The 14365-nt window shown below is 45.0% G+C and overlaps 1 protein-coding gene across 1 annotated transcript in view; it reads left to right on the top strand.

Annotated features, from left to right (window-relative positions):
- COLGALT1 (collagen beta(1-O)galactosyltransferase 1) overlaps window positions 1–9527 on the top strand; it is a 43581-nt gene extending 34054 nt beyond the window's left edge. Inside the window, exons 10-12 of the mRNA XM_077262660.1 lie at window positions 4182–4309; window positions 4710–4916; window positions 6026–9527. Of these exons, the coding sequence (XP_077118775.1) occupies window positions 4182–4309; window positions 4710–4916; window positions 6026–6293 (603 nt within the window). The 3' untranslated portion in view covers window positions 6294–9527. The remainder of the gene's footprint in view (window positions 1–4181; window positions 4310–4709; window positions 4917–6025) is intronic.
- Window positions 9528–14365: the final 4838 nt, after the last annotated feature.

Raw genomic sequence — 14365 nt, 5'->3', positions numbered from 1 at the left:
GCAGCCCCGCATTCTGCCACTTGGCAGTCTAACCGGGTGGAATTTCTTGTGGTATACCTACCAGTATCCCTGCCCGATGTATCATCAATTAAAAAACCACAGACGGTCGGATAGCAAATCTGGTTCGTTCCGTCTTGTGGCTTCGGGTTCAGCGCTCTACCCTTCTTTAGCGCCACATGATGTTGCTTGACCAATAGTCTCCTGGTCAGAGACCTTATCTACTTCAATTCAAATCAAATCTTCTGAGCGGGAGACTAACAAGGGATCGTATTTTTTCTACAGACCCATCCAGCAGTAGAAGCATTGTCCTGGACAGTCTAGATCTAAGAGATCTTGGTTTCACGAAGGAGAAAATGAAAAGTATGATCATTCCTGGACCTCAAACTTCTAACAACCTTTGACAAGGCCCTCCCTTTTCAGATGCAGTTCCTCCGCTCAGCCATTACTTCAACAAAAAAAAAAAAAATTGGAGTTTTCTGGCATCCATCGACATTCGGTTTTCTTACCCTCACATGCCTACTTTTTCCCCTCTACAATTATCTCTTCTCCTTTCCATTCGCGAACAGCATTTTCAAGTCACGACCTTGCCCTTCAGCCTGGCTACCGCACCACAGTGGTCGCAACGCTCATAGCAGTTGTCATGTGCTTCTTGCACCCTAGAAACATGGTCGTCCTGCCCTACTCGGTCGTCTTTCTAGCCGCTCTACAAGGACTACGCTAAGTCGTCTATATCACTTGCAATACCCTCTCACTTGGGCTAGCAGCTAAACTTAGACAAGTTTTTTCCTCATTCCCAGCCCAGCAGATCCTCTTTGACGATGATCCTGCACAAGAAGGATGGTAATTCTCTCTCTCGAGTCAAGGTCGTGGCCCTTCAACACGGAGCTTGTGCACTTGATCACTCATTCCCTCGGTTCATTCAATTAGCTAGGAGGGTTCTGAGCAATAAGACGAAAACGGAAGTAGTTTTCTTTTGCTCCGCTCGTTTTCAGCAAGTCAATCAGGCTTTCAAAAGGTAGTCTCTAAGCTCCTTCCTCATCCAGAGCCTTCTTCTGGTCCAATGGTTATTAGGGATACCAATGCCCGTCTTCTTCTCCCGATCATTTCTCTGGGGATCCGAACAGTACGGCTAATCCTACAACAGGTCCACTGCCCTTAGGCGGGTCAACCATCCGTCTTCAATTTGGATAATGCCACGGCTGTGCCATACGTCAATCATCTCGCAGGTACCCACAGTCAAGCGCCATGGCCGAGGTACCTCGCACTCTCTGATGGGCCGAGATCTATCATTCGGTGATCTCAACAGTACATGTCCCTGGAGTAGAACACTGGGCGGCTGACATATTCAGCCATCAGGGTTTTCTCCTCAAGTGAGTGGGAACTTCACTCGGAAGTCTTCCTTCACTTCTGCCTTCACTGGAGTACTCCAGATGTAGGTCGGATGGCGTCCAAGCTGAACGCCTATGTACTCCAGTTCATGGTTTGGCTTCAAGATCCAAGTCCATCGCAGTGCATGCTCCTTTTCTTCCACGGTACCAATTTCCATAACTCCTCTTCCACTACGTCTTGATCTTTTTGGAAGCAGAAAAGGCCCCCAGTGATCCCGGGAGACCCGCACTGACCATGTCAGGTTTTCTCGCTTGCGGTACTAGTATTTCTCCGTCTTATTTCGTCAAAACTGGAAATATGGACCTTCTCGCAGGGAGCCTTCACCTGTAGTTCTTCCCTACCGCGAACCTTTAGATCTGGGGGACCTTAATGGTCCTGGGGATCTTACAGTAGACTCCTTTTCCGATCCAGAAAGACTTTACTATCAGGGAACGTCACTCCCCTTTTTTCTCTGCGTTCTTGTCATCCTGATGAGTCTTCAGAGCTTGCCACTCTGTTCTTTCAGTCTTTTTTCCTTATTACCATCAATGCATCGTTGCCCTCAAGCCATCCCCTTCCCTCGTTGCCAAGGTGGTTTTGTATTCCCACTGTTGCAGGGGCATCGTCCTCTCATCTCTTTCGGCTCCAGTCCACACAACGGAATGGGTTCTCCATAATCTGGAAGAAGTGAGTGCTCCAAGTGGGTACGTATCGAGGACGGCGTCCTTCCGAATGTTGGACACTTTTCTTGGGCTTCTCGATGGTAAGTAGGCTTCCCGACGGTCACAGGAAGGGTTTAGCCGTGTTCATCGGCCACGTTAGCCTGGTGGATTCTTTTCACCATCCAGGAGTCCTTCCGTGCTAGATGTCAGCCTATCTCCCTGTCTCAGGGCTCTAGGCACCAGGCGTCGGCAAGCACGACCGCAAGCTTGCGAATTCCTCCAGTCCGCATGCATTCTTGAAGCACTATAATTCACACACTTCCACAGATGTGAGTCTGGGCAGGCGGACTTTGCAGGCCGCCTTGGCGCACTTGTAAGTAGCGGTTACACGGCCTGATCTGATGTTGTCCCCACCCAGGGACTGCTTTGGGACGTCCCATGGTCTGTGTCCCCCAATGAGGCGAAGGAGAAATAGGGATTTTTGTGTACTCACCGTAAAATCCTTTTCTCCGAGCCATTCATTGGGGGACACAGCTCCCTCCCTATTATTAGTTGTATTTGTTTTTATCATTTGATGTTATACTCTCATATATAATGTGACATGCTATACGCTTATATGTTGTTATTGATCTCCTACTGCTTTTGCACCGAACTGGTTAGCTGGGAGCCAGCAGAGGGGTGTATACTGCAGGGGAGGAGCTAACTTTCTTTGTAATACTTAGTGTCAGCCTCCTGGTGGCAGCAGCATACACCATGGTCTGTGTCCCCCAATGAATGGCTCGGAGAAAAGGATTTTACGGTGAGTACACAAAAATCCCTATTTTGGGATCCAATTTCTCCAGATACCATTGGGAAAATACAAAATTGGGGGCTGAAAGATCATTTTTGTGGGAGGGGGGGGGGAAGAAAAGAAAAATATATAATTTTTTTTTAATTTTCACGGCTCTACATTATAGACTTCTGTGAAGCACTTGGGGGTTTAAAGTGCTCACCACACATCTAGATAAGTTCCTTATGGTGTCTACTTTCCAAAATGGGGTCACGTTTGGGGGGTTTCCACTGTTTAGGCACATCAGGGGCTCTCCAAACGGGACATGGCATCCCATCTCAATTCCAGCCAGTTTTGTATTTGAAAAGTCAAATGGTGCTCCTTCCCTTCTGAGCTTTGACATGCGCCCAAACAGGGGTTTACCCCCACATATGGGGTATCGGTGTACTCAGGAGAAATTGCACCCCAAAAGTTGTTGTACAATTTGTCCTGTTACCCTTGGTAAAATAAAACAAATTGAATCAGAAGTAATTGTTTTGTGAAATAAAGTTTAATGTTCATTTTTTTTTTTAAACATTCCAAAAATTCTTGTGAAACACCTGAAGGGTTAATATACTTCTTGAATGTGGTTTTGAGCACCTTGAGGGGTGCAGTTTTTGGAATGGTGTCACACTTGGAATGGTGTCACAGTTTTTCTATCATATAGACCCCTCAAAGTGACTTCAAATGTGATGTGGTCCCTAAGAAAAAAAAAAAAAGGGGGGGTTGTAAAAGTGAGAAATCGATGGTCAACTTTTAACCCTTATAACTTCCATACAAAAAAAAAAATTTGGTTCCAAAATTGTGCTGATGTAAAGTAGACATGTGGGAAATGTTACTTATTAAGTATTTTGTGTGAGATATCTCTGTGATTTTAAGAGCTTGAAAATTCAAAGTTGGAAAATTGTAAAAATTTTCTAAATTTTCGCCAAATTTCAATTTTTTTCCACAAATAAACTCAAGTAATGTCAAGGAGATTTTTTATTTATTTATTTTATAATTCTATTAATATATTAAACCTTTTTTGTCGCTCCCGGTGATGGGCCGCTGTTATGGCACCGTTTGCAGTAACGCAGCACTGTAGTTAATTCTATTTCCCTGCGACTGACTACAGACTACATATAATTACCCTATGGAAGTTGAAAGTCTATTTTGATGATGCCTAGGTAGTATACTGCTGTGATCACAGGGTTAAATCGCTTGGATTGGAGTCTGCTCTTAGCACCGCGGCCATTGGGGACGACCCCCTCTTTAGAGCAGGACCCCGGAGCTAATGTGATCGCTGGGGTGTTTGAATAAAAAATATATATATAATATTTCTCTCTTATTTCTTCTTTTCCCAGATCTTTGAGCGCTCGCTGGCCGTCTCGGCTGTGCTTGAAGACGATCTGAGGTTTGAGATCTTCTTTAAGAGGCGGCTGGAAAACCTGTTACAGGATTTGGAGAAGGCAAAATTAGATTGGGATCTGATGTGAGTGTTGCAGATGGGGGGAAAAAAAGACTTCGATGTGTTGATTACTTGAAAAGGAATGAATGCCATCCCTCAAATGGGAGTTAACCTTGTGTGGCTTTTTAAAGGGAACCAGACGGGTGATTCATGCTGCCCGAGCCACGGATGGCATGGTTCGGACACTGGCTGCCTCTTTGTAAAGACTGTAGTAATGCACCAAGTATCTGATTTATGCTGTCCTTAGCTGTAGCAGTGACTCCTCTCGGATCTCAGATTTGTTTTTTAGGCGTGGAAAACCCTTTGCCAATACTTATGGTGCCCCTATAATATCCACGTCCTCTATGTAGAGTAGTTCCTGCCGTATGTGTGGACATTTGATATGAATGGTGATTGTTTCCTAACAATATCCTTTTTCTTGCAGTTATTTAGGCAGAAAGCGAATGCAGGTGGATGAGCCTGAGGAGCCGGTCTCTGGGGTCCGAAATCTGGTGGTCTCGGACTACTCCTACTGGACTCTGGGATACCTCATCTCCCTGCAAGGGGCCAAGAAGCTTCTTGATGCTGAACCTCTAAGAAAGATGCTTCCGGTGGATGAGTTCCTGCCCGTCATGTATGATAAGCACCCCATGTAAGTGCACCTTTCTACTTTCCAGGGTTACGGAGCCAAAGAAAGGGGCTTTTCCTAATCCTCAGTGTATAAAAAGAAAAAGTGCTCACTACTGACACAGCAAGAAATGACCAAAGTAGACAAGCCGATAATCGGAGATGAGGGGTCGTTAGAATGTTTGCTGATTATCGGCTTGTGTATACATCCAAAAGGCACTTTTGATGATTTTGAATTGTTCATCCTGGCATTAAACTAGTTTTTGGCAGCGCGTCAGTGCTGCTGATAACTTTGTGAATAGATTGATCGTATTAATGATTGATTATTGCACATAGCATTCTGGTCGCCCGACTAAACAGACCAATAAATGACCGCCCATCTCTGGTACATGGCTGCATAGTGATCGTTTAATAGCTACAGGTGGCAGCTGTAAGCACAGCTAAGTCCAGTGCCCGGGTATCAGATGTGGCCCTAGCAAATCACCTGCTTACACTTAACTCAATGAGCAATATGTAATGACTGATGGCAGCTGTGATTGCATGGTGACCCCAGTATGGCAAACCCAGATCCGCTCCCCCAGTAACACCACTGGGTCTGGTTCTCCCTTGTAATGCACCATTGACCTAAAAATATAATTGTGAATGTCCCCCAGACGTCTCCTATCAGCACATAGGAAATGGATTTTATTAAAACTACACGCAGCCCAGTAAGTGATGCATCACTGAAATCTGGGTCTCTGCCCCTACATCATGTTGCTCTCAGATGGGATGGCAATAATCCCGTGCCAATAAAAGATTGTTAAATTTGTTGGGAACAGAATAAAAGTCGAAGCGGTTTTCCATCTGGCTTTGCGTGAAGGAGACCTGTCAGTTGAGCAGAGCTAGGTGGAAATAGTCAGCATGGAGCTTGGCCATGATGCTGTTTTCTGCTGCTATATTCCATCATTTATGCTGCGCTGTTCACAATGTCCAATCTAGAGACCTCACAACACTCTGGTATAAGGGTATACGAGGTCTGTCATGTCGCAGATCCTCCACTGTGTATTGTTCGCCATAGCAGAGACTGTGCGGGCCCGTCTACAGGGAGCCATAATGACCGGGCCATAACTTTGATTCCTGTTTCTTATGTTTCAGCGATGACTACTCCTCTCAGTTCTCATCCCGTAACCTCCGTGCCTTCTCCGTGGAGCCGCTGCTAATTTACCCCACACATTACACCGGCGATGAGGGCTACATAAGCGATACCGAGACCTCTGTGTTGTGGGACAACGTGACGCAAATAACCGACTGGGATCGGGCCAAATCGCGAAAGACCCAACAACAGGAGAAGCTCCGCAGTGAAGCTCTGAACACTCCTTCCCTCCGATCACCTTTTGACAATGCTGCCCGGGATGAGCTATGACCTTCACAATGTCCACGCCATACGAGGAACCACCCATACAACGCCTGGGCTCTTTGTTTTAGGGATATGCTTGAGACTGAGGATGAGGCATGGCAGGGCAAGTGGATCTTTTTTGGTAGACCAAAGCCTGGTCCGTTCAGAGGACTACCCTTTTCCCTTTGGGGGACAAGTGGAACATCTATGCGGGGAACTGTTACATCTCTGAGGGAACTGGTGCTTTTTAACTAAAAATGGGATAGTTTCCGCTCTGGGTTAATTAATAATTAATGTTATTTATATAGTTATAAGTTCAAATGAAATGGCTTCCTACCCAGCGTACGTCAGGAAAACCAGCAGCTGGGCTGTACTGGAGAGCTTTAGTTATGGCCGGAGAATGAATGGTGATGGATGTGGTCAGATCTGTACGAAGATCTTGTGTGTTCTCACCCAGCTACTTAGGTACCACCAAGGACTTGTATGATGGGTCACCCAGCTGCTTAGGTACCACCCAAGGACTTGTATGATGGGTTGTCTTTCCGTACATCCCATAGTGATCTGATCATGATAAAGATATTGAGCGTACCTCATGCCATGACAGGCCGGGATCCTTGTGCCTTAGTAAATTCACCGGCTCTTAGTGGCCTGATTGTGTGAACGCTGCCATAGCGCAGAATAGGGGGGCCTTCATGACCACATAGTGGGATGCCATGTTGGTATGTCCGTCTACACCCACGAATGCAGTGAATAAGTGATACAATTGTAATTAAACCTTAATGGCCCCAGTACCAGGTATTTAACAAATCATGTGTCTACCACATATGGGGTATAATAGTCATGCGGTAAATCTTGGTATGAGTCAGTCGCACCAGCGCCACCCGCAGGTCATAATCGGTTGCTGCCCTTCTATTCTAAAGCTGGGGTTACGTTTATTGCTTGGTACCCCTTGGCCGCATGTGCGCCGTCCTCTGTATGTGACCCACCAACCTTAGAGGAAGGCTGGATGACCTGCAATCATGGCTCCTCTCCGATTTCCCTAGCCGTTTTATTGGCGACCTTGAAATACTGACCCTTTTAACCAAATTTTTTTACTTCTGTTTTAAGAAATGTTTTCAATTAGGCTTCTGCAGTAAGAACACTGTATAATAAAGTGCTCTCCTTTGCTAAAAAAAAGAGACTAATGGTAAAAGCCTGGTGCTCAGTGACTCCTTGCTATAGACTCTTATCAGCAGCCGGTTTACTTCCTCCATGGTAAGTCAGCATTGTACTTCCATAGGTTTCACTAATCCGCTCAACAGATGGACGTCTCCGCAGTCTGTCCGCACAAAATGACTGGTCAAACCAAGTACAGACGCTTGGTGCACCATGACGGGGGGCCAGACAATTCCACTTACTACTTTGACACCTATGTCCGCCCTTATATTTCTTGATTGCCCTCATCCGACTCCTTTAAAGTCAGAGCTGTAAGAGAGAGGCTGAAAACTGTTCGGACGCACCAAGGATGCATCGCGCGCCTGTGCTTGGTTTGAACAGTCATCTTGTTTGGACACACTGCCTAGAATCCGCTGTCTTGGGCAAGTTCCAGACGTTTGTTTCTTCCATCTCATCAGACATGATGCTAAGCCTTTGGAGTTGCACATATTACAGGACTTTGTCACATTTTTCGTAAGTCAAAGAAGCTTCTTGCAGTGTCCGAAAGGAAAAACTGTCATCAGAACGTGACCTATGGCTTATTTCTGGGTTTTATTCCATTTTTTTATTTATTTTTTAACATATGAGCTGCATAATATGTTGATGTAAGTGCAATGTGCAGGGTACACAATTACCATACAATATACTAGAAATTACAAGTGCTCTGAATTTGAGAGATTTAACCCTCACATCATGAACTTCAATCAAAAAATAATTGTAACATTTTAACTTTCCCAATGGCCATTGGAGCTGCTTGTCATTTTTTTTTTTTTTTCAGGAGAGTTTTCAGCAGCCTGCTTATCAACAGAGGCTGGATTACAATAAGACATCTGTCTGATGAGACAGAATCCACCCCCCCCCCCCCCCAATCACAATAGGCGATATCACAGCTCGCCTCCTCCCTCTTCCTTCACCATGACCTTTGCACACGATCATTATTTGTTTCAATAAGGAAGAGTCGGCGTCAGAGTCTGTACATTGTGGATGATGTACATGTGTTGTTTCCTTAAACAGAAACTTGGAGCCTAAAAGAAGCCCCAATGACCAGTATGAACATGTCAAGGGTTCTAATTTTTTTTTTATATAGATTTTATTGAAAAAAAAGCACATACGATTGTAATTTTTTATTAAATATCTTTAACACAAAAACTTGACTTAAGCAACAGATCAATTTCTAGTGTTTTTTTTCTTTTTTCTTTTCTTTGTTTCATCCCGGCATATAACCTCTAATACTCTGAGGATTTATTACGTTGTATGAAAGGGAAGATAAAATGTTTCTGGTTCTGCAGCTCAGACAGGGATCCTAGATGGTCTGTTTTTTTGTTCTGTTTCTTTTTTGTTAATACTTATTCTCCCGTCATACAACACTTTACTGCTTCTTTTACTTGGCTATCTTTTTTTTTTTTGTATGTTTTTATTTATGAGGTTTCTATTCTCTGGTCTTGCCACATATAAAATGGAAAGGTTCCCAACAGGGGAAAGTAGGAAATCTGGAACAAATCACAGAAGAGGAAAATAAAGTTGTTTTTCTCCTTCCCTTGTATAGGCTTTGTTCCCATTTTGGCTTGTAAATGTTAAATAAATAACGGTGCCTATAAATTTATCTTCATGGCATTTGTACATTATGATTGACACCGCTAAGATAAGCTGCAGCCAGACATGCACTCCTCCTACAGCAACCCTATAGGTGAAATGCAGTATTACATGTGATTCGTTAGCAGTTCTGCGGATGAACCTACCAGGTGGCCTCACTCCCCATATGTCCTAATGCAACATTTAGAAAGGGGTTGTCCTGGTCAGGCAACAGTGACCCCTGTAGGCCACAAGAATGTACTACATTGTTTGACTAGTCATAACTTTTGATGCTTTCTCTTGCGGTGTTTTTTTGGAGTAGCAAAATACAAATTCTTATTTTTTAAATGACTTTTACAGACTTGTACTGGTGACGAAGAAAGGCAGAAGAGACTATTTGGGTGTGTGACTAAATGCTCTTGAGCCCAGTACTGACAGACTCCTGTTTACAGAGATTTTATATATTTTTGTGCTTTTCCAATAAACAATTTTTACAAAAAAATGTTTTATGGCTTTGAGATTTATATATTATAATAAGTTCTTTAGAAAAGTAACGTGTTGTACAACTGCAGCACATCCAATGGCGACCATGTACTTAAAGGGTGCAGCAGGCGGTGCTGGTCCCTATTACCAGAGTGGGCTTAAAGGGATTGTCTGGTACAAAATGATGAGTCTGTAGTCACTCTGTGTGACTGCAGACACATGAATCCCCCCCACGCCCAAACACGTGCACTGTGCGCTGCTGGGATTCACTGAGTTCTGAGCTGGAAGTGGTGGGTACATGTGTTATACACATTGCCGGTCAGAACTTGACTAGTGGTCGTGGCTTCACTCCATACACTTGCATTGAGCGAGGCTGCACCCCAGGGGAGTGTATAACGTATATGTACCCACCGATCCCGGTTCAGAAACAAGCAAAACCCCGCAGCGCACAGTTCTGGTGCTGGAAGGATTCATAAGTCTGCAGTCACAGTGACTGGAAACTTATGATTTTGGACCGGACAGCCACTTTTAAGGACCCCTATTTTCACATGGGTGTTATAGAGCATTTAGCCCAGAAGCATTTATAAGATTCTTGGCTACCAGTGCTCAACTACCCCTGGATGTTCCTTAGACAAGCTGAGGTCGAGCATATGCACCTCCACTCTATGCAAGGACCCTGTTCTTCAGATCACTGGGGTTCCTGTAGGAGAAACGAGCATGGGATAAAATGCTGTGCGGCTTCCAGGCCTGAACAAAACCCTGCAGAACTGATCTGAAGGAGAGAAGTTGCAGGAGGTACTGAATTAGTTAGTGCTCCAGGTCAGATGACTAAGCCAGCCTTTGATACAAAAGCAGAGAAGATTTTGGCGCCAAGGGTAGTGACCATTGCTCCTGCTGCAGCTCCAGCAGTCGTGACGGTTGGCCGCAACTGTGTGTACCAGCAAAGCCAAGACTTGGATGACGATGGTCAAGCACCGAAAACCAGAGCCAAGCCAGTCAAGGTCCAGACTTCACCTGTCGATGGTCAAGCACCAAAGACCCGAACGACGCCGGTCAACAGCCAAGGACCAACCCCCGTTGATACGGACCAAGGAGACATTCATTGGTGGTCAAGTACCACAGAGGCCCAAGCCTGGGCTGGTGATTAGAGGTGACGTGAGACGGGCCATCACTTTCATCAGAGACTTACAGCGTGGGCAGAGGGAGTGCAGATCAGACAGGGTCTGACTGATGCTAGAGCGACCCAGAGAGAGCTGATGGACTTGATCAGGAAATTGTGCGGCTAGTGAGACTAAGCAATGGGTTTTGTCAGGAGCCGAAAATTTGCAGATTCGCCTTACTGACTGTTCCCGCCAATACATTTCTTGTTACCTCTATGCCAGACAGAAGTTGACCTATGAATCCTAAGCTACTGTTGAAGACCTATTTCATGTTGTGCATTAATGTATCTCTGTATATATAATTGTGTGCCTGTGTTGAGGAGAGCCATAAGATCAAATACTTAATTAACCTCAAGATCCATAACATGTACTGTTTAACCTTACATAAGTTTCCTCAGATCAAAGTGAGACCCTAAAGATGGCTGCCATTTCCTGCATCAGCATGCCATGTGCTGGTATCCAAGATGATCAATGAGACCCTAATGATGGCTGCCATTTCCTGTATCAGCAGACCATGTGCTAGTATCCAAGATGACGCCCACCCTGATGACCTCATGGATCCGCCCATGGACTTGCTCATTGCCCAACCCACTAACCAATGAAATACATCCGATCACTCCCATTTTAGAGCTAACTGAGCCCCCTTACAGGAAATATATAAGCTTGTGTTTTAAGCCAAATAAAGTCCTTGGAGCTGAGCCACAGATTGATCAAGGAGAGTATACATCTGACTGTGTCTGTCTGGTGTATTTCTTTAGTGCGCACATGATCAATATCCATTAGGCCAGGAGTAGGCAACTAGAGAATTGAACATTTTATTAATTGTTCAACCCAACATATTTGGCCGCCCAACCTGGGGCCAGCAGAGGAGAGCCCTGAACCCTGAGGACCGGCGAGTGGAACGGCAGGATGCGCTGAATACCCCGAACCTGGAGACTGATCACCTCCTTATCAGAACACTGCAAGTCTGCTGATTATTATAATCTGTAGTCTTTACCTGTGTCCTTCGGGGTATCCTGTGCAGATTGCCTGACCGTGTCCGGTTTTCTTGGTATCTGTAAGACGGCAGAAAGGGTCTCTCTGCTGCAGGTCATTTACTGCCTGTTACATGTTGTGAAGAGGGGAGATGACTGGTAGTTAAGAGAAGCAAGTGTTAAAACAGGAAAAGCAAGTTTTTTAGAGAAGGAGAAGCAAGTGTTAGAACAGGAAAAGCAAGTTTTTAGGAAGGAAAAGCAAGCAAGTGTAAGGAAAAAAAAAAAAATGTTGTCTGTGGTACAGTACATGGTTGTCGCCTGTGATACGATTTTCAGTTCTGTATAAGAGAGACTAGGACCTTGAGTGATTGACTCGGCCTAGGAGGGCCCGGTAAACTTGGAGTGAGATGACTCAGTTTGGCGCCTAAGAAATTGTGTAGCGGCTCATTAAAACTTGGAATGAGATGACTCAGTTCGAGCCAAATAAATAAATTTATAGTTTTTGCCTCTTGACATCGAGTGAATTGACCCTGCACGGGGACTGGTAAGTTAGGGAGCAATTTGATTAAGTAGGGAATAATTGGTTTGTAAAGTACGGAACACGGAAGTCAGACAGGGACCACGTGACAAGAAGGAATAGGAACTGAGTGCTGCAGACTCAGTTCCCTTTAGAATCTCAGGTTTGAGTCATCTCCCCCGTCTTATTGTTTGTTTGGTGTTTGTTATCTTGATAGAGAGATATATATATACTGTATCTATAGAAAGATGGAGAAATTAATGCAGTTCTGCCGTATTGGCACTAAGCCAAATTCAGATGGCAAGTTAGACTCGTGTACATTAGTGGAAGTTGTGTGGAATGCCAGTAGGGGGAGGTTACAGCCCCTAGAGTGGAAGCTTGTCTTGAAAGAAAGAAAAGGTATCCTAGAAGATAATAGATTGTTGTCTACTTCTAGGGTGTGGGAAAGAGTCTCTGAAAGTTTGTATAAAGAAAATTGGGTAGAAGAGGAAAGGAATAAAAAGGGTAAAGTTTTGACTTATGTGTATTACAAAAATATATAATGTGAGCGGCCACCACCGTATAATGGTGGCCCAGAGCCATGTGCTAAATGTAATGGCAGCCATTTTGTTGATGGCAAATGTGTTAATTGTAATAGCAGCCATTTTGTGGATGGGCCATGTGCTAAATGTAATAGCAGCCATTTTGTTGATGGCAAATGTGCTAATTGTAACGGCAGCCATTTTGTGGATGGCAAATGTGTTCATTCTAACAGCAGCCATTTTGTGGATGGCAAATGTAATGCTAACGGCAGCCATTTTGTGGATGGCAAATGTGTTGATGCTAACGGCAGCCATTTTGTGGATGGCAAATGTGTTGATGCTAACGGCAGCCATTTTGTGGATGGCAAATGTGTTGATGCTAACGACAGCCATTTTGTGGATGGCAAATGTGTTAATGCTGACAGCAGCCATTTTGTGGATGGCAAATGTGTTAATTCTGGCAGCAGCCATTTTGTGGATGGCAAATGTAATTCTGACGGCAGCCATTTTGTTGATGGCAAATGTGCTGCTCCTGGTGGTGAACATCTCAGACTAAGGCTACACACCACGTCACCAAATCCTTGTTACCCAGTAATGACCACTAACGGACAATACTATATTCCTTCGGGAAGTGAACAGGCTTTACCCATGTTTCCTATGTCACTGGTTTCCAATGAGGCACCGATCCTTTCCCCTATCACTCCTGTCGTGAATCCAGCAATACTCCCACCTGGATTGTCCCCGGCACCGACCCTTTCTACTGTCACTTCCACTGCCAATTTAGCTGCACACCCACATGAGATGCTCCAAGCAACGGCCTCTCCTCCCAATGCTTCCACTACAACAGCACTCTCACACAGTCTACCTAACCCTATACCCGGTAACTCACAGGCTCCCTCGCAGCCAAGCGCACACCTGTATGGGACGGTGGCAACTGTAACAAGGGGGCCTCAATCTGGGAGGGGGATACCAATAGCACAGGAAGCACAAAGGGGAGGGAATGTTGGCAACCTATTTTTTTTTTTAAAAAGAACTTCGTGGGGGACCCTTGTTAGTGGTGGGAAAGGGTGACATAAAAATGGAGACAGACGCTATTGTTAATGCTGCCAATTCTCGGTTAGAGCGCAATGGAGGTGTAGCTAGAGCTATAGTGGAAGCAGGAGGGGCGACTATTCAAGCTGACAGTCAAATCATTGTTGAGTCAGGTGGTCAGATAGCTGTTGGGGACATAGCGGTGACTAAATCTGGCAATCTCCCGTGTAGAATGATCATACACGCTGTGACCCCTACTGTTGACCCTATTCATCCAGACGTTAGTGCTCAACAACTTCGTGCAGCAATAACTCGCATTAATGAGGACAGGACTGTTAAAGCTTTTAAGACTGCCTGTGTCACCTGGATCCCACACCATGATACTGGAGCTGCCCAAATAGAGCCCCTCATTCCAAGACTGTTACCTCCTCCTGCTCCTCATACACAAGTGATTACATCTGTACTCCCGGTGCCATCTCTACTCCCGCCTCAGGTGCCACCACCAACAGTGCCAGTGCTTATGTCTGTGGAGCCCACCCTCTATGTCAAGTTTACACCCCAGCAAGCTGCTATTCTGTTGAACCAAGTTCCAGATTAGGAAAAACAGCCGATGCCTTTCTACAGAAGCATGCTTAAAATCCAAAGG

Source organism: Ranitomeya variabilis, chromosome 5 (assembly GCF_051348905.1).
Source record: "Ranitomeya variabilis isolate aRanVar5 chromosome 5, aRanVar5.hap1, whole genome shotgun sequence".
Classification (NCBI taxonomy): domain Eukaryota; kingdom Metazoa; phylum Chordata; class Amphibia; order Anura; family Dendrobatidae; genus Ranitomeya; species Ranitomeya variabilis.
Note: the sequence above shows the minus strand (reverse complement) of the source record. Positions and strands in the feature narration are given on the sequence as shown.